The sequence below is a fragment of the Pteropus alecto genome, unplaced genomic scaffold (genome assembly GCF_000325575.1).
Source record: "Pteropus alecto unplaced genomic scaffold, ASM32557v1 scaffold95, whole genome shotgun sequence".
NCBI classification, from domain to species: Eukaryota; Metazoa; Chordata; class Mammalia; order Chiroptera; family Pteropodidae; genus Pteropus; species Pteropus alecto.
In genome coordinates, this window is record NW_006441071.1 from 12,645,264 (window position 1) to 12,668,837 (window position 23,574).

A 23,574-nucleotide genomic window follows, 5' to 3' on the forward strand; every position below is an offset into this window, starting at 1 on the left:
CTCCCAATGAAGAAAAGCACAGGACTAGTGGGCTCAATGGTAAATTATAACACATTTAAAGAAGAATTAACACCAATCCTTTTCAAACTCTTCCAATTTTTTTTTTATTATTATGGTGAGATTGGTTAATGAAATCTAGTAACTCTCAAGAGTACAAATCAACAGTAAGGCATATATAATATTATATATATTGCATTGTGTTCACTGCCCATAGTTAGATTTCTTCTGTCACCACATTTGTCCTCTTTTAAACCGTCTACCTCCCCTCCCCCCGACTCTCTGGTAACCACTAGTCTATTGTCCATGTCAAGCATTGCTTTTTTAAAATACCAAGTTGTATTGTTTTTAAAACTCAGCTGTGGGACATTCATAGAGTAATTAGATCTCTGTTTACAAACACGATGCTCTTTTTAGAGGACCGATAGTTGAAGCTGGTTCCATTTTATTACATAGAAGTTAAAATGACAAATTTTCATCCAAAGTACAGCTTTAGGATGAATAGGTGCCTGTAGTTGTGCCCTCAACAATTAACCCACTTGTGACATTGGCTTGATTATAAAGTAGCTCTTCTAGAGGCTTATAGCTGGTAAAAAGCTTGTTCTCTTGAAAGCTTTACAAGATGGCCATGAATTTAGAAGCAGGACAGTTCTGATATGCAAAAATACTGTATTTGCATAATGTCTTTCTTTAGCAGATGTTTCTTACCAAGAAAATAGTGGGAATTATTTAAGTTAGTCTTAACCGTGGCAAATTTTATGAGGAATTAAGAAAGGAATGCATTTGTCCCCAGTGAAAGCTCTGAGAATTTAGTGAAAATGTTGTGGAGGCATGATGGATCCTGTCTTTGGAAAGAATAAACCAGAGTTCCTCAGTTGCTCTTTATACAGCCATTAAGCCAGTGTGTATGAGTGGGTTGGAAGAGGAGAGTAAGCAAGCAGAGTACCAAGATCTGTGTAGAGAATCTGTGCCTTTTGAAAAGCAACCCCAGGATTCTGATTCTCCTCACCATTTATTTTATCCCCAGAAAACTGGAGTAAATAGACTGGTCGCTGGTCTGGTGACAAGTCAGACAAATCTTCCTGGTGAGAAATGGAGAAACACAATAGGAAACAATAAATACAATACTTTTTATTTCCCTTTCCCCTAAAACTCAGAAGAGTAGCATAGAGGAAAAAATAAACCTAGGTGAAAAGAAGGAAGCACTATCAAGTACTAGAAAGCTGTTTTGCAAATGGGTAGTAGACAAAAAAAGCCAAGGGATGTCCTGGCATCTGGCAGGCTGTATGTTTAGAAATGTTGGTGATTTGGGCTGTTACTTTACATTTCTAACCACAGTTTTATCAGTAAAATAAGGAAACTTGAACTATAGTAAGGATTAAATGAACTATTATATATAAAGCACTTAGTACATGTTCAATAAATGATACGTGCTATTATTTTTAAGTAACCATTTTGGTAACCCAGAGGGTACAACTGAAACTAAAATCTAGGTTTTCCAGTGCCCAGCCAAGTGCCGTTCTCTCTTGATAACACACACCTACATTTACTGAGGCCCCTAAATCCACATTATGCTCTTTAAAAGTCACTTATTAGAAAGACTCAGGCCTGTGTTTTTTGTTTTTGTCACTTTTAGGAAAAAAGGGGTATTGGAAACATTCTCTGGAACAGAAACCAACAAGATATGGCCTTATGTATATGCTTTCCTACAAACAAGAGTTCCACAAGTAAACCAAAAAGCATCAGTTACTCCATGAGGAAAAGTATGTATAACTAAAAAGATGAGAAGCTCCTCATCTGAGCATTTGGAAGCTCCTTGTCCTAAGACTCTGACATGTATGAATTCTTTGAAAATGTTAGAATCATTTCTACTGATTTTATTCTGGAAAGTAAGGATGTGCCAAATAAGTCAGATACTGAAATTCATCTTTTGAAATCATCTAGTGTGTTTTATCCAGTTATCTTCTATGAGTGCACAATTCACAAGTATCAGAGATGTCTAATGAAACTTTTGAAAAATTGTTTGGAGAATAATTAAAAGAGCAATTGGTAGTAATATAACTTTTGTTCAGAAGAGTAAGTGGTTTATAAAATTTCTGTATTTTTCGGGAAAAAAAATTCCGTCATTTGAGAAAAGTATCTCATCAGAGGCTTTGGCTTAGACTGATGCTGAAAAAACATCTCTAGCACTGTGACACATGGTTTTGTGAGACACTATGTCTATAAAATTCCAGAATAAAAGCAACTGGATTTAAGATTTTTAGGATGCAAATTCACTACTGCCTCTCCACTAAGAAATTTATAAGCTAGTCATATATGTTGTATTTATTGTTGTTAAGCATACCTTCAGGTTACTCAGAATTTTCAATTTGCTATAAAACTGTATCAATTAACAGATAAGAAAGTATTAATTTCCTATGACTTGTTTTCTTTTGAAAATACATGTGTACTGAGGGATACGATTTATGTTAGAAATGGACATTATACGTTCTTGGAAAAGCACTAAAGTTGAATTTTCAACGGAAAATGTAAAGACCTATGTTTTCAGATGTTACTTAGGTTAAGAGATATGCTTTAGGATCTACTTGTCAGTTTCTCTTTCTGATCAAAATGTGTGATCTACCTTGAGGAATAGCATATGAAAGTACACGCACACACAAAGAAAAGAAAATCTATGGCACTAGGTAAAGTAAGCATGCTGTGTCATTAGGAAATAGAAATAGATCATGTTTGCCTGGATAAAATTCTCTTGACAAATGTAACAATCATAATTAGTAAACAGGTATGGCAATGAAAAAGATTTATATGACAGGTTAAAAAGGACCAGGAAACTAGTTTGCTGAAGGAGTTTATTCCTAATCAAAGAAATTGACACTGGCTAGCATTCACTGTCATCATATCTTAAGGGTAAAGAACTCTGCTGGTAAATGTAACCTGAGCAGCCATTTTAAAATCAAAATGATTTGATTTCTTAGTGGGGCAACAGGGATGCATGCTTATGTACTATGGCCTGGTAAAAAGATTGAGAGGCAAAGAAACCTGACTATATATTCAGTGGCATATTTACTTTTACTTTACTTGGTGCCAAATCAAATGAAACAAGTCCCTGTACAAGTTATTATTAACTGCCTTTGAAAATTTTGCCCGTTTTATTCTAGGCACTTAAAATACAAATGCCAGTAAACGATTCTTATGTATCACTTTGTGGGGGGAAAAAACCTTATTTTCCTTTCTTTTTATTTTTTAAAATTCAATATTGATCTTTCAAATCGGACCAAGGCTTTTAAAAAGGATTATAGTAAACATTCCACTCTTTACAAAACTTTCTATAATGCGTTAATCGAATGTCAATATTGTGTGTTTTCTAAAAATGTCGTGTACTAAAGAATTACCTCTGTGTTAACAGGCATACATCAGTATTAAGGTATTAGAATACAGGTCAATTTTAGAACTGTAGATATTATTTTCTCTTTGGTAGTCACAGGGCCCACCCCATCCGACCTTTTGTCCTGCTGCCCTGAAGTCTTACTAGTTTCTGAATTAGGAACTGATTTCTAATTGTTTAAAAAGGGTACACAGGCTGGCTTCTATTTATGCTACACTTTATCTCCTGCTGTAGTAATGCAGCTATACTGGCCTTCTTGACACCCTTAGGACATCTGAAAATCAAAAATGGGTAGAAGAACATGGCTCCTAAGACTCTTCTTCCCTGTGACTATTCTCTCCTCATTCCCAAAACACTTAACCCAAAGTTTTGCACATACATCCATTACTTTGGGAAATGCCTGCACTATTACGTTTTTCCTTCATTAAAGCAAAAAGAATTTGTTTTATGCTTAATGTCATAGGTGGTTCTGATGACCATTATCATAGCTGAGCACATCCTGCAAAAAAACCCATAATGCCATAATGCCTATCATTATGATTTATGTGCCACATGGATATATGTCTGGTGCTTAATGGCATGGCTAGAAGCTACAATGCCTCCAAAGCTAATGAGAACAGTACTTCAACCGATTTCTGTGTTTTCTGGAGTACAGTAATTTTGGTACACCTTTTATAAGCAGAGTGTGCTATGGGAAATGGAAAGTGACAATTAGTACCACCCAGAAATTTTATTTCAAAATTGTATTTGAAATAGGTTAAATACTGGCTCAAATTTCTAAACCCCTGCCCATAGCTACGTTCCCCCAGTTATTTACAACGGCATTCCAGCAAAGTAAATTATTTTGGGTACTCAGTTTGTGACAAAACTTATCTGTTAGTAACAAATCATGGTAATTACAGACCTCAGTTTTAATTGCTGTAATACCTGCAGTCAACAGCAAGAATAAATATGTATTTTAAAACATGCTTATAAGCTGTGTCTTTTCACTGACAAAAGAAAATATTCCCAGGAGCATTTGAGATCTTGCTCCCTGGCATATGTCATCAGTTTTGGCTCAAATAAACTCGTAAGAAAATATTCCCAGACACTGGTAAACTTCAGAAAGTTTTCTTGTCTTTGCAATCCAAGATTGTGATTTGGAAGTTACAGTTTTAAAACTTTAAAACACAAAATAGTCTACTTAAAGCTCCTAGTAAAAGACAGTATGCTTTGTAGAGTTCATACCCCACTCTACCTGCTTTTTTTAGCTAACAGTCATGTGTTTTTCTATATATATAGCATCAAGTAAACTGTCATGCCAGATTGCACTTTGGAAGGATTTTACCAAAGTGTAAATCAATCTGATGATGTGTCATATTTTACCAAAGGATTCTAAATAAGTGTTTGAAGAGTAAATAGGATGAAGAATCATGCTGTTTAAAGAAACAAGTGAAAGATATGGGAATTTTTATCATTTTCATATTTAAAAAAGATCAAACCTCAAGTCTAATTCTTCAAGGTTTATGAGAATGGTTTTGACATCAGATAGTAATTCATAATCAACTTTTATTCATCTTCGTATTCCCACCCCCCATTAGCTTACATAGTAAGCAAGCAAATACTCATTAGATGAATCAGCTTCTCAAACCTGTGATACAGTACATATATATCTATTACAGATGGAAAATGGATGCATAGCATTTTAGGAACTTATTAAAATGTGTATTATATAGAGGCAGAACTGAAATAAAAAGCCTGACCCCAACCCAAACAAGTACATTTCTATCTCATATCAATTTAAGAACTGACTTTGAGAACAGTAAATTGTTATCTTTTTATTTTTCTCTGAAAATACCCCAAGGTTAACTTCAGGATAACTTTGTCTAAACCCATTATATTTTCATTTCCACTTCCTAGATTTATATTCTTTGGGCAGCATGTTAATTCACTTTTTAAAAAGTAATAAGAATGCTAATCTGAAAGAAGACCCAATTTTCTTAAAGAGAAGTTATAAGCAATTGTAAACTCATTGGCAAAATTTGAAAGAGCCCACTAATGGAATTGGATGAAAATGTTACCCATCTCTCTCTTAGAGAATAATTTTAAATCAGTATTATCTCCACTACTGTTGATAAAATGACAGAATTAATGGGGAATAAATGGAGTGATAGCTATTTTAAAAATATTTTATTAGAATATTAATTTAATCAAATGAAACAAGAATCCTTGATGGATACTTTGACATCAAAGATGTTTCATTTATCTATTTTGACCTTCCATGGTTTGTATAATTTGTCCAACCTGAAAAATGAATTATCCCTTTGCTTAGTATACTCTTATTTAAAAGAAAAGAGAATATTCCTCTTAATAGGAGTTAGTTCTTTGTGCTAAAGAAAAATAAAGAAAAATGAAAAGGATGTCAATTTACTGTTCTTAGTACTACAGTATTGCTAAATATGTAAAAATTAGTCTCTAAGTGCAAATTATGGCAGTAGTCAGTGGTTCCCAAAATGAATTCAATCACACTTTTACATTAAAAACACAGAACACTTCCTTTTGAACACACACACACACAGCCAAATCTAATCAGCTCTTCAATAATACCTATTTTAAAACAAAAACAAAAAACCCTTCAGAAACAGTTTACTCAGTTGATAATTTCTTCCAGTCTACAGTCATTAATACCTCTAACTTAAAGGCAAAATGAAATTCAAAACAATTTGGGTGCTTATAGGCAAATCCTGGGGAAAAGTACAGTTTAGGAATGGAAAGTAATGGTTCAAGTAACATTTTTGTGAAACTGGGGATTTTACTCGTGTCCATTGTTTGATGGGAAGGAAAAAACAAGAGCTTACTCCAGAACAGAAAAAAAGGGAGAGAAAAAAAACCTCTATAACTAGGTCACTGGTTAAAAGAAAAATTTTACAAGCTGATGAATAGTACTGTATAAATTAGTCAAACATTTTATTATAATCTTTATATCAAAAACACAAGTTTTATTCTGAAAACCAGGAAGATTGTGATGTTACATAAGTATGATTCAATAATTCCAGTCCATTTTTATGGGTATTAAGTGTCTTGTCACCTAAGTTAGTTAAAATAAGGTGCAAATGAGGCCACAGTCACAGGTCTGATCACCATGTGGGTCACTTAGCAATATTTGGTTTCTCAAGTTGAGGCATGTATTCCTAATCCCAGTTATCCATCTTCCAAATGTTTGCTACTAGTCTCAATGGGACTGAACCAAAGATTATAACCAATACAAATCAAAGCTCATGTACTTATAAGTCAGAAGATTAATCCTCAAATAATGATAGCATAATTAGCACTGTCATCTAATTCCAAATAAAATGCATCATGAAATATCCTGACATATTTAAAGTGAATTAAATAGGAAGTAGTAAAGCCCAGAAGTGTTCTATGGTAACTGAGCTATACAGAGGAAATGACAAATGCAGTAAAAGCCATCATTACCAATAAGGATCACAAAATTCTTAAAAATAAGTAGTTTGCAGCTTGAGACAGTTCTACGAGACTTTTAAAAGGGAAGTCCTTCAGCTACATCAGAGTGAAACAAACAATAACTATAATTTAAAAAATCAGACTCTTCTTCTTTGTTCTTATAGGCCATTAGTATTCTTTTAAAACTTGCTCCCTGAGAGATCTCAGACTATATCAAGTAAAGGAATTAAGAGTGAGCTTGATCTTACTTAAAAAAAAAAAAAAATCTGTATTAGCTTTGTTACCTTTTAAATCACTATAACCCTAAATATTAAAAAGCCAACAGGGTAAAATGAACTGAAGAATACGGTTTTGAGAACACTTAGAGGATTAATTTAGTGTCTGTATAAATTGATATATCATAGTCAAGGATTTATCTGATGGTGCCGAAAATACAAATGTAATATTATTTTAAGGGGAAAGACTTTAATTTGTGTCACCCAGCTTATTTAGTAAAGTAGATTATCAACTACTGATTTATTGCTTTTAATATGATGAAACACCAGATTTGACAGCTAAATTAGCAGTAAGATACAGGTACATTTTTATCTTTAATTGTTTTTGTAGAGTAGGGCATATACATATCCATATAAAAAAAGACTATAGCAGATGCCTCCTAGAATCAACCAGCAGTTCTTGTAAACAATTGCATTTGTGCAGATTTTCATACTTTGATTCCAAAATTGAGAACAGATTAAAGGCAAATTTAGTAGCAAAAAAGGTCCAGTTTGACTTCTTACAACATATGTACCATTCCTCTCTTCAGGGAAAAAACAAAAAACAAAAACAAAAAACCTAGCAGCACATAAAAAAAATTTACAAAACGTTTCAGTACTCTTTTTTTCTCCTCCCTTCAAAAACCAAACAAAAATAAAGTGCAGCACCCATAAAAGTGTCAAGAAAATAGCCAAGTTCTTCCTTTCTTGTAACAAAATAGCACTTGGCCTCAGCAGTCTTAACCAAATTATACAGTGTCCATCATTTTGGGTTCATCATCTTCTTTATGTACCACTGAGTTTAAACTGCAGAGAGCTGTATTGATAGAATACTGAAGATAATCTGGATTCTGGGGGAAAAAGTACAGGGAAGAAACAATGGATGATAACCAGTTTTATGCCAGATATGTAACTACAATTTCAGTTTTACATTTTCTATTTCTCTGCAGTATAGCAGAGTAGGAAAGATGAACTTTAAAGTCAGACTTGGTTGAAACCCAGGAAGATAAAGAGAAAAATAGACTATTACCACTTAATCCAAAGCGATGTGATGAAAGACAGAATAATGTATGTGAAAAATAGAAACATAATAAACACTACCTTTTTTCTCCTTTTAAAAAAACTGTATAATTTTTATTACTTAATCATACAAGGCTACATCTTCCATGTGATTATGTATACATAGCTATCGATAATTTAAAATATAAACATGGCTTTAAGCCAGAAATGCATTTTTAAGATTACCTAATTAAAACAGTAAATACTAAAAATGCAAAACACCTGAATAAGGGAAAAAAAATTATTTACTAAGTAAATATTATAGCTATCTTCAGAGTTTATTTTGGTTTCTCAAAAGTTAAAATAAACGAGTGAGAAATTAATCTTTTGAGAGGTACTCATACCCATATTTTAAAAATTGAGAATAAAAGAACAGTTTAATTTAGGTCTTGTTTATTTTTAAAACAGAACTCATAAATGTTCCATTTGTCCTTTTCTGAAACTAGGAACAGAAAACCTTATTCGATAAATGCAAAAATAAAACCGTTATTTGTTAAAGCACCATGAATAGGGACATAAGCCATTAAGACCTAGGGCTTCAGGAAATTCTTCCTCAAGAATTCAATTTTATCTACTCAGTTCTAAATATGTGCTAGCTACTTAGAGTTTTACTACTGTATCACCTAGTTTCATTTATTTTATTTACAAACACTGATGAGGAAAATAGTCTAAATGAGATAGATAGGGAGGCAATGTTTTCAAAAAATCCTCTGAAGTATGATACTTTGTGACTCTTTTATTGTAAAAGTTAAAAAGCTAGCCAGAAATTGGATTATTCCCAATCAGATCTTTATGAAAGAAGTGGCACAAATAACTGAGGTCTGGGACACTAATATAACATTGGACCTCAGTTCTAATCCTGCCTCTACCACTTAGTATAACGTAATCCTTAAAGAGAAAATATTTTAACACAATTTAACAGAATTAAAAGCTAGTCTATAGAATAAAGCTAAGGTAACTACTACTTATGTCTCTAACCAAGAGGCTTTGGTTTAGTTCTCTCAAAACTAAGGGTAATGGTACTTGGCTTATAAGATTGTTGTCAATTAAAAAAAAAATTAAAAGTTTAAGTGTTACCCAAATTTAAGTATTATAAAATCATTAATATTCTCATTACATTCCCCCATTCTAAAGAAACAGTGTATGAAGATCTTTTTTGACAACTGAGGCCCAATTCCAAAGGCCTTCAGAACATAAGTCTCTAGTAAGACTAGGCTCTGGTTTTCCATGATGGAATTTTGTGTATTAGAATTGGCTAAAGAGATTCTCCAAAACTCATCTAACCCATCTTCCAAGGAACTGTAAGATGTCATTATGAAAAGACTTAAAAAACAAAAAGCAATCAATATACCTAACCATATCTATATTTAAATTCCACTGATTACCTCACATTCTCATCTAGTAAATATTCTCAACACATTTCTTGTTCTAGTGACCAGTTCTTCTCAAGAACACATGACTAAGCGCCTTGTTCTATTTCTTGTATATGAGTCAACAAAAGTCAATGGTACAAGTTCATGAACAGTCAAGTAGGACAGAAACCCTGGATTAGAATATTAGCTCCATCATTTTTGTACTGATTTCAGTAAAATTACAAACCTCCATAAACTTCTTCAGTTTATTCATCCATAATATGAATCAAAATGAATCACAGGGTTCTTGAGAAGATTAAATGATACAACATGTAATAGTGTTTTGTAATCCATAAACTGATATAATAAAAATAGGTTTTTATCATTATGGTAAACTTTACTTCCAAATCTCTCAGTTACAACTTGGTCCCTCAGGCTGCTTCTAATCTAGCTGAAATCTTATCCAGCTCTTCTCTCCCACAGGAAGACTAGACTAGTATGCTCTTCTCCCAACATGAAGAATTGGTCTGTTAGCCCAGATGAATTAAGTCTGAACAACCCTGGAATATCAGCAACTGAAAAGTGTCAAAACTGTATAATCCCAGGCCCCCCACCAAAATGACTAAGCATATATCAGTTGCTACCTGATATGCAGAACAAGAACTTACTTTTCTCACACCAGAAGCAACTTTTTGGTAATATATCTCATGCTATTTTAATGTGTGTATCTTTTCCCTCTTAGGTTTAGAATCAATGACATCCTTTAAAATTTTCTTTTCCTTTGCATTCATGATGTAACATCTTAATTTTAAGAGGTTTACATACTGGACTTGACAGTGACTTTGTTATAAAGTTCCCTTGGAAAGACTAATTCCTGTGGGCTATTTCTCGAACTGAAGAAAATAATCATCACTATATTTAAACAGCATTAAGAAACAAGCTGTAGGACAAATCAAGGGGGAATATTACTTCCATATGTACATCTATCTATGGGGTAGCATGACTAATTTAAAAACCAGACCTTGATTATTTCCATCTTTGAGAATAATACTTCTGGCTGAGTTGAATATGATCAATTGCTTTCTTTAAATCGTCCCTTTGGCCTACCATATATGTAACTGAAATGGTGAAATTATAGAGATATAAGGTCAAGATACTGAAAATCTCAATTCCCACCTTATGAGATATAAAAATAAACACAGGGCTTTCCTCACATTGTCTTCTGAAGGAGACTTCCTTTTTCACTGTGTAGGTAACAGACTAAACTTTAGGCTAAAGCTGATCTTAAAATCCTGGGGTATGGAAATGAGAGATGACTGAGCTCAATTAAAATGCTACTAAAATCAAAATGGGCAGCGACTCTCTAATGGTAACTTAAAATTCTAAGCAGATTCAGGCAGACTAATGGTCTAACCTCCTCTTCTTTTTGCCATAAATTCTTTCATGTTAGTGACATGGTTTTATCGTGATCTAACAGCAGACTTCGAAGAGGCTCAAACAGCTGGCCAATATTATCAGAAAAAACAGATTAGCATAAGCTACACTAATGTGACTAAAAATGTTACATCTGGTAGGCAACACCAACAATTAATAAGATGTTATTAAAAAAACTCAAGTAACAGATCACCTTAATTGCCACTTGGATGCATGCTTTGAAGGTAATTCACCATAATAAATTCTTAAACAGTATAGTTCTATTCAGAATGAGATGTTCCTCAAAGACATCCTGGGAAGTTTATGATTGAGATGATCAATAGCTTAACATCTTCCTCTTAAGAATGCTTAGGTACAACTTATCTCTTATGTATTTAAAAGAGTGAATTTGGTGTCTCTCTAAATACCTAAGATATGGAAGAGATTTAGTGCCAAAACATGGCATGACATAAAACTCAAGAGTTATCTTCTGAGGCAAGAATATTTAAAATGCTTACACATATATTACACATGAGAAGAACAGTCCAAAAGAACAAAAATTATATGAACTAATACATTTATAAAATAAATATTTACTTTTCCAACCTACCTGTGGTAACGATTCTAATAAACCTATAGATCCAACACCAGAATGGGGAACATGATTCTGAATTGTCATAGGTTGAAAACTTGATGATTGGGAATAAAGTCTGACTCTTGACTTGAAAGCTTCAAGTTCATTTTTGAATGCTTCAAAATAACCTTCTTCTTCTGCCTAGAAAACACAAAAAACACAGATTATGTTTTTCAAGAATTTCAGACAACATAGTAAATTCTAACAAGCATATATCAGGTCTGAAGTAGAAGATGTAAAGATGAGATAAATAGTTTAAATGTAGAAACAATCAAGCTCCCTATTAAGATTTTTGAAAACTTCCTGTTTTTCAGGAATAGTAATGATTGTTTTTTTCCACTTTCCTCTGCTTCAGCAAAATAAAACAAATAAAAAAATAACCCCTCTTTAAACATACACACACAAATACAACAAGAGAAAGTAGGCTTTTTCTGTATTTCTCTTGATTTATATAGATTGACAGGATCTAAATAATCCTCATATTCTTCTCTTCCCTTCCCACTGCCAAGCAACAACCAAAGGATTTTTTTTTTTTTTTTTTAGGCGAGGCAACCCTTGGTTGACCTCATAGATGGCAAGAACTTTGTCAGCTTACAATCCCTTTTTTAAATTTTTTAAAAATCTTTTACGCCTACGCCTACAGCACCTGGTCTTCCTAGGTGGTCTCCCATCCAAGTACTAACCAGGCCCAACCCTGCTTAGCTTCCGAGATGGGATTGGGCTTGTTCAAGGTGGCATGGCTGTAAACGAGGATATGCTTAAAACCTTTTAATTCTCCACCACTTAATAGCAGAAGAGTTTATCAAAGTCTCGTTCCTTAAATATCACTGGGACCATTTGTCTGCAATGCTATTTTTTCTTTAATGTAGTTTAGGTTGTGTAACCAGATTAAAATCTGTAAACTAGATATTAGCATCAGTATCTATACAAATAATGCAGACAATGTTCTATGCTGCCCTTCTTTTTATGAATTTAGAATCGTTTCCTTAATTATAATATTATGGCAGTTCACTTTGGTCAATATATGGTACTCATGGATATATGGAATGTTATCCTTCATAACCTAAAGTAATCCTTCTGAAATAACTATGTGAACTATTAAAGGAATCAAGCGGCACAACTACTGATCTTACTGCATGCCTAAGGCCTAGGGATTTAGATTTAGAAAGACCTGACACTTTTGTTTTATTAAGTAAACTATGAGTCACTTGCTTAATCTCTCTATGCTAATTTCCTCACTTGTAAAATAGAAATAATAATCCTCATAAAATGGTATGAGGATTTAATGAGTTAATCCATGTAAAGTGCTTAGAATAGTACCCTGGCACAAAGTAAGCACCCATGAAAGTTATTCCGTAATTTTAAAAACTTATTATGAACACAATGTTAAGATCTAAAGACCTCAGTGCCTTTAAGTTCAATTTTGTCAAAGCAAATTTCAAGCATATAGATAGGTTGGCTATGTTCCATTATCCTATTAAGCACTAGTTCAAACATATCCATTAATGTAAGATGAAAAGAAAGTATGATTTTTTTTAATGCCTATGCATTAAGTGAAAATTTAGAAGAGTCATCAGAAGCCCTGCTAAAATATCAACTAAATCATTTACTCATTAAGACTCTACTGTTTTGGGAAAATTTCCTGCTTAGTTTACACTTTAGAAGAGTTTAGAGTATTTAAGGTAGGATTAGTACTATCCTGATATATATATTTGTTAATTTAAAAATACAATGTTTTTCTCTATTTATAAAAGAAAAGATGTTCACTATAGTATATAAAAAAAATAGAAATCATTTCTAAGTCCACCATCCAAGTATAATTAAAGTTAAACTTCTGGTATGTTTCCTTTTAATTTCTAAAATGTATCATATGTGAAAGAGTATGTAATATACATAGTTTATTAGGCAAAAACCCTACTATATAACCACAGAAATTGGGAAATAGATCATTACTAGTACCTTAGAAATCAGTTCCTGAGAGCATTCCCTCTCTCTGAGGTTATAATTATGACTTCTGTCTTAATCGCTCCTTTGCTTCTTTAGTTTTATTGCTTACGTATGTATCCCTCAACAATATATTTACTCCTGCTTGTTTCTGAACTTCACAAAAAATATTTTTTAAATGGTACTGAATATGTAACTTGTATTTTTCACTCTTATTTTTTTATCCATGCTGACTGATGCTGATTAGTATTTTACCAAATGAATATACAATTTATTTATTCTACTGTTAACAGGCATTTGGGTTGTTCCCAGGCTTTTTTGCTGTTATAAACAATTCTGCTATGAACATTATGGTATCTAGTGCACACCTACAAGAGTTCTTCTAAGGCAACAATCCTCAAACTTTATAGTCTCAGGACTTTTTCACACTCTTGAAATTATTGAGGAACCTAAAGAGCTCCTATTTATGTGGGCTGTATCTGTTAATATTTACTGTTAGACATTTAAAAAATATTAACTAAAACATAACAAACTCATTATGTTAGCATTCATAACATTTTTATTTAAAAAACTATTTACAAAACAAATATTTAGTGAGAATATAGCTGAATTCACACATCTGCTTCTATTATCAATCTCTACTGTACACTCATGAGAGAATAAGAGTGAAAATGGCAAATAACATCTCAGCATTACTATTATGAAAATAGTTTTGACTCAGGGCCTCCCAAGAGTCCCAAAGACCCTCATGTCCCTGGACCACATGTTTATAAATCTATTCTCTAAGATATATATCTAGGAAAACTTCTGAGTGCTGGCATTTGTTCAACTTTACAAAGAAATTTTCCGAAGTGGTGGCAACAATTTATACTCCCACAGGCAATTAATGCGAGTTCTTATTGCTCTACTGCTTGTACAACTTTAAAATTATTACTAATCTAGTGAGTGTGAAATGGTACTTAATCTGTCTAGATATATCTATTTTTCTTTACCATGGTCTACATCATTCTGTGTATATACATATATACTTCTTTTGACTTTATAAAAAGCATTATCTCACATTAAAGATTTTTCAAAACATAATTTTAATGGATGCATAATATTCTATGTACCACACTTTTTTTTTAACCATTCTTCTTTGTTGAATTTTTTAGGTTTCCTGTTTTTTCATTACAAAAGTCTGATTTCTCACTAAGCTGTGAGTTCTATACATGGAGGATACTATATCTGTTTCATTCAACATTGTATCTTCAACATCTTTTTTTGCCTGTTATCAGTACCTTTTATTATTTTCAAATAATTTATATCATTTTAAAAATTCTTCCAATTACAGCTGACATACAATATTAGTTATCCTCAACATCTTAAATAGCTGTGCTTTTGCATTAGTAGGCACTCAGTATTTATTAAATGAATGACAGAACATTAATTTTCCTGCATACATTTATTTGAATAGGTCTCAATTTCACATAAATGCTATAGTACAGCTGCTTATATAGCTCCTTTATGTCTAAATTAGCATGAAATAAGCAATATGATTTTTCTTTCCACTAAAAAATCTAATGGAAGTTAGCCTGTGGCATCCTGGTTGGATGGCTTCTTTTGATGTGTATAGACCAAAGAAGTCTCTGGTAAGGCCTAACCTTGCCATTTAACAGTACCAAATAGTTACTTACTTTGGCTTTCTGGAAAAATAAACGGAAACACCCTCTTGGATCCACATTACAGTTTTTGGCCATTTCCATAATAAACTGCATTACAACAGCTTGATGTGCTATTTGTTCCATTAGAGCCCCTTTCTGAAAATAAACAGATTAAAATAGTAAGAAATATCTCTTGAAATATATTTAATATTGTGATTACTATTTGGATTTTGAAAACATTGGAAAATCATTTGTTAAAAAAGAAAAAGGTTTATAGTATATGGGAACAAGAGAGATGGGAGAATGAGGAAAGCACATTAAAGTTTCCATATGCCAACTTAAACAACTAAAAAATATTCTCACAGTAAACTCAAGTAGATTTTAAAATAAACAAAAAAAAATTGTAGTTCCATTTAATGACCTTTCATTTAAAGTAATGTAAAAAAAAAAACAAAAACAAAAAACAAAACAAAAACCAAAACAAGTAAACCAGAATTCCACTAAGGTTCCCAAAAATTCGAGGGTTCATATGATACCTGTTCAGCTTCCAGGTGAAAACACCATAAAATAAGATATTTAGCAGTTTCTTCACATACGAGGTATGGATGGTCAGACAAAAATCTCTGACTATCATCCCATCGACTCAACATACCTGTAAAAAAAGAATTAAACCATGAATATCAAATACTTTCTTCTTGTAAGCAAAGAAATGATATTTTAAAATGATTCCCTTTAAAGACAATTCAAATGACCCCAGCGATATGTTATGGTAAAAGAGCAAATAAAGGGATAAAGCTCTTTTAAAGTAATACCCAGTATATTGGAAATAGCTTCCAAAAATTCACAAAGTTTTGTTTCCGATAATTAGTCACACTTAGAGTGAATGGTTTAATGCCCAACCTCTTGCATCTAAAGAGTGCCCAAAGCCCTGGGCAAACTGAGATGGCTGGTCATTCTAGTGAATACAAATGATTTTTAGATACTCATATATTATTTATTCATATAATAGAATTTTTTTCTATTATAAAGATATAGAAGACAGCAAAACCTCGTGCAACTACACTTAGCAAACCAAGATCTAGAAGGTTCAGAGAAACTACATTCTAATTTATTAAAAGATGTCTGAGATGATGACAGCATGGGAAATCAATCAGAGTTATAAAAGCAAATATACTTTATCTATTTTAATCATGTTAACCGTTCAGTCAAAATGACTGTTTATACACACAGAAAACAAAATTAAAAAAAAAAATTAGTTAAGCATATTTCAAAATATATCAAATTAATCCAAATAGTACTTAAGGTGTATCTTCATCTTTATCTAAATTAGTAAGAAATTAGTTGAAAAGTTGATACCAGGCCCATGTCTTCCAAGACTCTGGAATGCAATCCAAGTTTAGAAAGTCTCTAGCTGGAATCTCTAATTACAGCTACTATTCTGATGTGTTTACTTCAAAGGAGTATATCAATGCAGTCATTACTCTGGCAAATGCTTCTTTTTCCTTTACTACAATAAACATACAACACCAGAAACACTCGCTTCCACCCAGCAAGGACAATATTAAACTTTCAGTCTCTTCTCAGGTTTCTATCAACTCTGTGCCATAATTTAGTCCAAGGTACTTTGGCTATCTCATCATCCCACATGACTGTAAGCTGGTCTACTTCACACTGACAGAACTAGGTGAGCAGGAAGTAGCAGGTATCCCAGATGTCTTGGTAAGATATAAACATGCCAGAAAGTGAGAAATAAAACACAGGAAACTGTTGAGAACCTATGACCTTAGTAACATTTCTGGGGATCCAACAGGCTGCACCAAGTAGGCGATCTCCTCCAAAGTGAAAAGTCAATGTGCATTTCCACTAAGAAACAAGTACAATGTGAATCTGGGAGAGGCTATCAGGTCTGGTTGGCTTTAAAGACAGAAGGCACTGGTTAGTATTATAGGATGAGAAACTGGAAGCCCACACATGCAATGGCAAAACAATTGCTTATTCATCATTTGTGGATATCATGTCGGCCTTTTCCCTCAGCCATCTCATTGCTTGCATAATATTTTTTAAACTAAGGGGTCATGGTGGCAGACTTGACATTACGCAAAGATTCAACAGCATGGGATCTCCTGATCAATATTCCAGGATAGCCACTGAACACCTAATTTGCCAGTAGCAGAATCCAGTGCTGAAACCTCAATATGGCACCATATGCTGAAGAGACCAGCCAACCATCAGGTAACAGGTTGATTATTTTGGTACCATTTCATCTTGGAGGGACCAGTGGTTCCTCACAAGCCCATTCTAGATCTGATATTGCTTTTTCTTCTCACCAAGCTTCTACAAGTAAAATACATCTGTGGTCTTACTAAGTGAGTTATTTCCCATACCACATTATTTCTTAACCCAGAAATTCATTCTATAGCAAAAGAAATGAAGACAATGGGCTCATGAAATTCATTTTTCTTCTGAACATCACTACCCAGAAACAGCAGGTTTTATAGAATGGAAAAATAATTTTTGAAGTCACATACAGTTATAGTGACGTGGGTTACTTACTACGGCTTGTGAGGCTGGGATTTTTCCCCACACGAAATTGCTTCTGACCAAGTTTACAGCAAAAGGGAGGGAACTGTTTCACACCCACTAGGTTTCTCATGATTCCAAAGCAACTAGCTTACAGTATGCCAGCTGGCTGACAATACCTTGAGGGATACTGTTCTACCAGATGCAGTCATGCTCTGAAAGAGCAATCAGAATATGGTACTCTTTTCCTACAGCACAACACATAGGCTTAGGAAGTAAGAACTGTAAGTGAGAGTGGTAACTCACATTATTACAACTAAGACTCATTTACAAAATTTTTGCTTTTTATCCTTATGACTCAGGGCTCTACTCATTTAAAGATTTTAATATCTATCTAAGGGAAGGCTGTTTATCCTTTTTTTTCTATTATAAATAATACTAGAATGATAATAGTATGTACAATAAACTTTATTTCTTCAGATACTATTTTTGAATTCAATAGAATACACAGCTTATTTTTTTAATAAAATTATGAGGAAAATGAATATTTTATGAAAAACTGCATAAAAAGGAAAAAATTCTAAAGTAGTATTCACTGTCTTGACAAAACTGAAGGATGAATGAAATTCTAAATGTTTTGGGGGAAAAACATCAACAGGAAAAAGATCTCAAAATGCCATTTAAAAAGCTTATTAATATAAATAACAACTATGTTTACTAAATTAACTTATTACTTGGGATCAAAAACATATGCCTTAAATCTTAACTCCTAATACTTTCCAGTAGCATTTTCACTCCATCAGTTTCATAAAACCTATGCATCTTAGAATATAGCATGCTGTTTCTTAACTCTGCCTTTGCACATGCTGTTGCTTTGCCTCCCTTATCTACATGGAAAACTCCTATGTGTTCTTCATAATTTAGTTCAGATGTTACCTCCTCTAGGAAGCTTTCGCTTACATAAATCCCTCTCTCACCACTTTTCCCCTACAGAGAAAACTACTTTTCAGTTCTTTGTATACATATATCTATTACTGTATTTATCTGAATAACAGTTCGAGGATCTGCATGAATTATATAACATCATATCCAAAACCTGGAAAAAAATGAATGCAAATCCTATAACCATATGATTGATAACCAGATACCAAGCAAGCAAAGAGTAGTCAAGAAATGGAAAGAGACTACAGAGTAAATAAAGACTGTGTCTTAGATGGTAGTATTGTATAATAACAGATTTTATTTGCATCTTTTCACAATTTGGTTTACTCTGTCAAATCCATTTTTTTTTTTAATGACCGTCCCACCCTCACCCCTTGGCTCTCAAAAAAGTCTAAAACAAGAGCTGTACAACAAAAGTAGCTACACAACTAGAGTTTGTCACTTATCTTCATTTTGGTCCCCATTTTATAAAATACATTTTGTACACATATTTATGATAGTGAACATCACAAAAGAAGACTTACCAAAATGTCTGATTTTTTGCTCATATTTCTGCATAAATGATTCTGATTTATCATCTTCTGTTTCTTTTCTTTTACCTTGATTAATAAAACTCTAAGAAAAAAATTTGAAGTTAAAATCAGATTTTATATTCTAATTGACTCTTCTTCCTCAGATACTGAGTGTCTAGCAATCCTTCCTATAAACCTATGAAAAGGTGATAGAGTATTATACTGATATAATATCATTAAATTTATCTGTTAAACTCTATTAAACAATCAACATTTACTTTTACTGGAGTTTCATTAGTTTTGTTTAAAATGATACATGTATGGAAAGTTATAAAATTATTTTAGAAATTATACAGAAAAATAAATAATTAACTTTTTTCTTAAATAAATTTCCCAAAGGTAGGTACAGAAAGATCCTTTACATGCATAATTCATGTTTTGCATTATTCACTTCCATTAAATATTTGCAACTCTAGCATAATCTTTTAAGTTCTTGCTGGAAATAAACTCAGAAATTAAAAGAATATAGAGAATAAAGTATATTTACTATAATTTTTTTTTTAAGTCAGTCATTGACATTTCTTTTTCTTTTTTTAGGCGAGGCATCCTTAGTTGACCTAACAGACTGCAAGGACTTTGTCAGTTTACAATCCCTTATTTTTTTACTTTTTAAGCCTATAGCACCTGGTCTTCCTACGTGGTCTCCCATCCAAGTACTAACTAGGCCCAACTCTGCTTAGCTTCTGAGATCAGAAGGGATTGGGTTTGTTCAGGGTAGCATGGCCATAGACTAATATAAATTCTTTGATAAGACATAAACCTAAAACAGACCTTAGTTCTAAACTTTTCTTAGGAGAAGCCAGTTTGTTTCTGAAATCAAGTACAAATTTCTTTTAAGAAGGTGCTTATTTTCAATTAAATAAGTTATAAAACAGACCAAGATGAAATTTGTATCTGTCCAAAAATACTGGCAGAACAGTTTCTCAGAACATTCTATGTACACAATTACACTTTGAGATCATCACTGCCAAAAATGAAAACTGCAAACTAGCTCTCTGCCAGTTTACAATCAGGAAGCGCACCAAAGTTTATAAAAGCATTTTTTCATTTATATATTCTGCTATCTAGACCAGCACTGTCCAGTAGAAATGTAATTGAAGTCACAAATGTAATTTAATATTTTCTATTAGCCACATTAAAAAGTAAAAAGTAGATAAATTACTAACATTTATTTAACCTAACATATCCAACATATTATCATTTCAACATGTAAGCAATACAAAAAATTATTAATGAAATATTTTACTTTTTTGGGGGGTACTAGTCTTCAGAATCTGGTGTGTATTTTACACTTACAGCACATCTGAATTCGGACTAGCCACATTTCAAGCGCTCAATAGCACATTTGGCTAGTGGCTATCAAGTTGGACAGCGCAGATCTAGATCAGTCCTCTCAAGTCTCAAGCTCCCAGACAAAATCAATGTACGATTTTGAGCAAATGACTGGAACATAAAGATAGTTCTAATTAATTTGTGGTATAAATGTAGGCCTTGTTAGAACCTAAGTTTAAAAAAACAATTAAAAGCAAGAGACAAATGAAAATATACTCTCTGTGACTACATGTTAAGAAACCTTAACTTTATAAAACAAAGAAACATTGTTCTGACCATTCCCTCTAGAAGAAAAATATTATTTTGAATAGTGTTGGGGTAAAATAACACTTAAGACCCACCCCTTCGAACAATATATAATGACATAGTGAATCATCCACATAAAGAATGAGCCTGTTGTGGGGGAGGAAAAAAATATATAAATTGGTACAAGTACAGAAAAAGTCTAGATAGATAAAACTGACTGTTAACAGTGGTTATCTCTGGGAAATGGAACTGATAGTGAGGGAAGCCTTTCAATTCTGTTTTACATACTTATATATTTTCTTTCTTTTTTTTACAATAAGCATGTTGTATTCTTGCCATTTTTCTTGATTAAAGAATAAAGCACTAATAGGGCTAGTGGTATACATTTATCTATGTGTACTTATTGCTGTAGCAGAACCAGAGCTGGTCTAGGGGAAAGAAATTAAGAGTGCTTAAGAGGATGGGTTGAGAATGGATGCCAAAACAAAAACAAGTAGCTACAGACTGAGAAGTCTAGAGACTAATGATGGTTAAAGATAAAGTGAATGTGGACTCAGACAAGAATAAGCAGTCCATCCTTGAATCTTGAAAGTGTAGTACAAACAGAAAGAAGTCCTACTTTATACATTAGTTGAAAATAGAGTTTTAATGCCCATATCTACTTCAGATATAAAAGTCAAAGAATAAAGCCTATATAATCCAGTAAGAAACAGAAAACTGCTCTCTAGTTAATTAACTGGTTAGTTAATAAACTAACCTGGCATAAGAACTGCCTAGCATTTGCACTAATAATACTTGTAATACTAAGTCCAGATTACTACCTGAGGGTTACTAACTACATATTCGTAAATAACAGCGACAGACTTTATTTAGTAAATCCAGTAACTATACATTAGTGTTATAAAATCGATAGCATGCTGATAGCACCGAAACATGAGAAAGTGCTTGTAACATCTGAGCTCTACCATGTGCAAGGCCCCATGCTACATGTTTTAAGACATTACTTTAGTCTTCATACTTACTCAGTTGAGCAAACTGAGGCTTAGAGATGTTAAGTGACTTGTCCAAGGTTACAAAGCCAGCATGTGACAAATCTGAGATTTGAGGCAGTCTGATTCCAGAGCCCACACTTATATTCAGTGTGTAATGCTGTAGCCACATATTTGAAGGACTACCCACATTAGACACTATGGGGATACAGGTTTTTGTAATAAGCACTTTTCAGGAACTATCAAAAATGAATACTGTTTACAGGTTCTGTTGCTTTGCCAGCAAACATACACAACTGGTTAGTACAAACACTTGTTTTTTTTTCTTCTTTCATTATGGTGCAATAAAAGGTCGTACCTTATTAAAAACATCCTTGCTAATGGCATCCACATTCCACAGACACATTCTCTCTCTTTGTACTAGAGCCTCTTCTTTCTGCCGCCATTCTTCTTCCCGTTGCCTCAGTTCTGATACTGCTGTTTGTGCTTTGGCATGTTCCTGATCCAAGGACTCAGAGTTATGCAGTGCTAAGTTACCAAGTTTTTGTTGAGCTTCAGCAAGATTCCATTTGCATGCCACAGAGCTCTTCACAAACTCTTTCTGCTTTTGGCAAGCCATTTCAATTCCATGGCTATACATCTGGATGAAAAATAATATTTGTAAGAAATGAAGAAGGCAATGGGTATGTTTATATAGCACAGTTCAATTTTTTAGCAATGGACTTCTATATAATCTTTTCAGTGAACAGGTACCCTGCCTTCTGTGTATGCAGTTACATTTTTATACTATAGGCCTTGTTTCACCAACTAGACTCTAAACTTCCTTGTTAATCTGGACCCCTCCCCCAAGAACTAACAAAAGGCCTGGTAACTAGCACAGTATACTGCACATAGCTTGTGTTCAACAAATATTTGCTTTATAGTCTTCATAACCCTGAAATAGCAGAATGAAAAAAAAAAACTTGACTCTAGTTTACCACCTTATCACTTAACATGCTGAAAACCAGATCTTCAGAGTTTTGCTCTGCAAGTTCTTCAAAGCAAAGAATCTTTTATTTAAAAGTAATCATTTCTTGGTTTCTATTTTCTTTCTATATTATCCCAATCCTTGGGGATCTGAGAAGTCCTTATTGGCAATTTCTATTTACAACTGACCATATCAAATAGATACCCTTTAACTTAATCCTAATCAAAATAGGCAAAGTTATTTTTTTAAAAACCCAACTGGTCCACCCTGGTGATTCTGTTCCACTCAGAAGCAACAGTAGTTTTAATATTTACTGAACCACTACATATAAGGCACTGAGAAGAGTGCCTTATAATCCTCAGCTCTGTAAAACAAAAGGTGAAGGCACATTCTATCTGATTCCTTAGCCAAAATGTAGATCAATGTCAAATTAAGTATTCAGAATAATCTTATTCCAGTCTGTTTCCTTATCTGCATCACTATTCAAACTCTTATAATTTCACATCTTAATTATTTAAATACAGCCTTTCTCATCTCAAGCCATTCTCCACTCTGCTAGACTCGATCTCTCCAAAACACAAATCTGGTAATTTTACTCTTCTTAGAGTCCTGGGATAAAGTGCAAACTGTGACATGTCATTGTCTCTCATGATCTCACTCTCTAGTATCTCTCCGGTTTCGGTTCTAGTTACTCTTCCACTTGTTTACTTATTCTTTCCATCTACCCCTTTGGCAGCCCCTTCTGTCCCTCCCCCCTACACCAAACTCCTATCTCCATTCAGATTCTGGCATTACATCCCTGAATTTTCTCTTATTCCTTCTCTCCCCACCCAAGTTATGCATATTTCTATACTGTGTTCTCAAAAAATATTGTTTATTTG

At 33.2% G+C, this 23,574-nt stretch overlaps 2 protein-coding genes and 2 pseudogenes across 8 annotated transcripts in view; 1 reads left to right on the forward strand and 3 right to left on the reverse strand.

Moving 5' to 3' along the window:
* The window catches only part of AK3 (adenylate kinase 3), a 20,417-nt gene extending 16,067 nt beyond the window's left edge, over positions 1-4,350 (forward strand). For all 3 annotated transcript variants that reach the window (XM_006918383.3, XM_025051479.1, XM_006918382.3), the window contains one exon: positions 1,634-4,350. In XM_006918383.3, coding sequence (XP_006918445.1) covers positions 1,634-1,754 — 121 coding nt within the window. In that variant the 3' untranslated portion in view covers positions 1,755-4,350. The remainder of the gene's footprint in view (positions 1-1,633) is intronic.
* The window catches only part of CDC37L1 (cell division cycle 37 like 1), a 37,231-nt gene that overhangs the window by 10,802 nt on the left and 2,855 nt on the right, over positions 1-23,574 (reverse strand). For 4 of the 5 annotated variants that reach the window (XM_025051477.1, XM_015594462.2, XM_015594461.2 and 1 more), the window contains exons 2-6: positions 22,085-22,366; positions 19,112-19,202; positions 15,662-15,777; positions 15,159-15,281; positions 11,515-11,679 (exon numbers count right to left, since the gene is read on the reverse strand). In XM_025051477.1, coding sequence (XP_024907245.1) covers positions 11,515-11,679; positions 15,159-15,281; positions 15,662-15,777; positions 19,112-19,202; positions 22,085-22,366 — 777 coding nt within the window. Of the gene's footprint in view, positions 1-4,912; positions 7,932-11,514; positions 11,680-15,158; positions 15,282-15,661; positions 15,778-19,111; positions 19,203-22,084; positions 22,367-23,574 lie in introns of those variants that run through there. The other variant, XM_006918384.3, reaches the window with a different exon arrangement.
* On the reverse strand, positions 12,173-12,286 carry LOC112485084 (annotated as a pseudogene).
* On the reverse strand, positions 19,772-19,890 carry LOC112485044 (annotated as a pseudogene).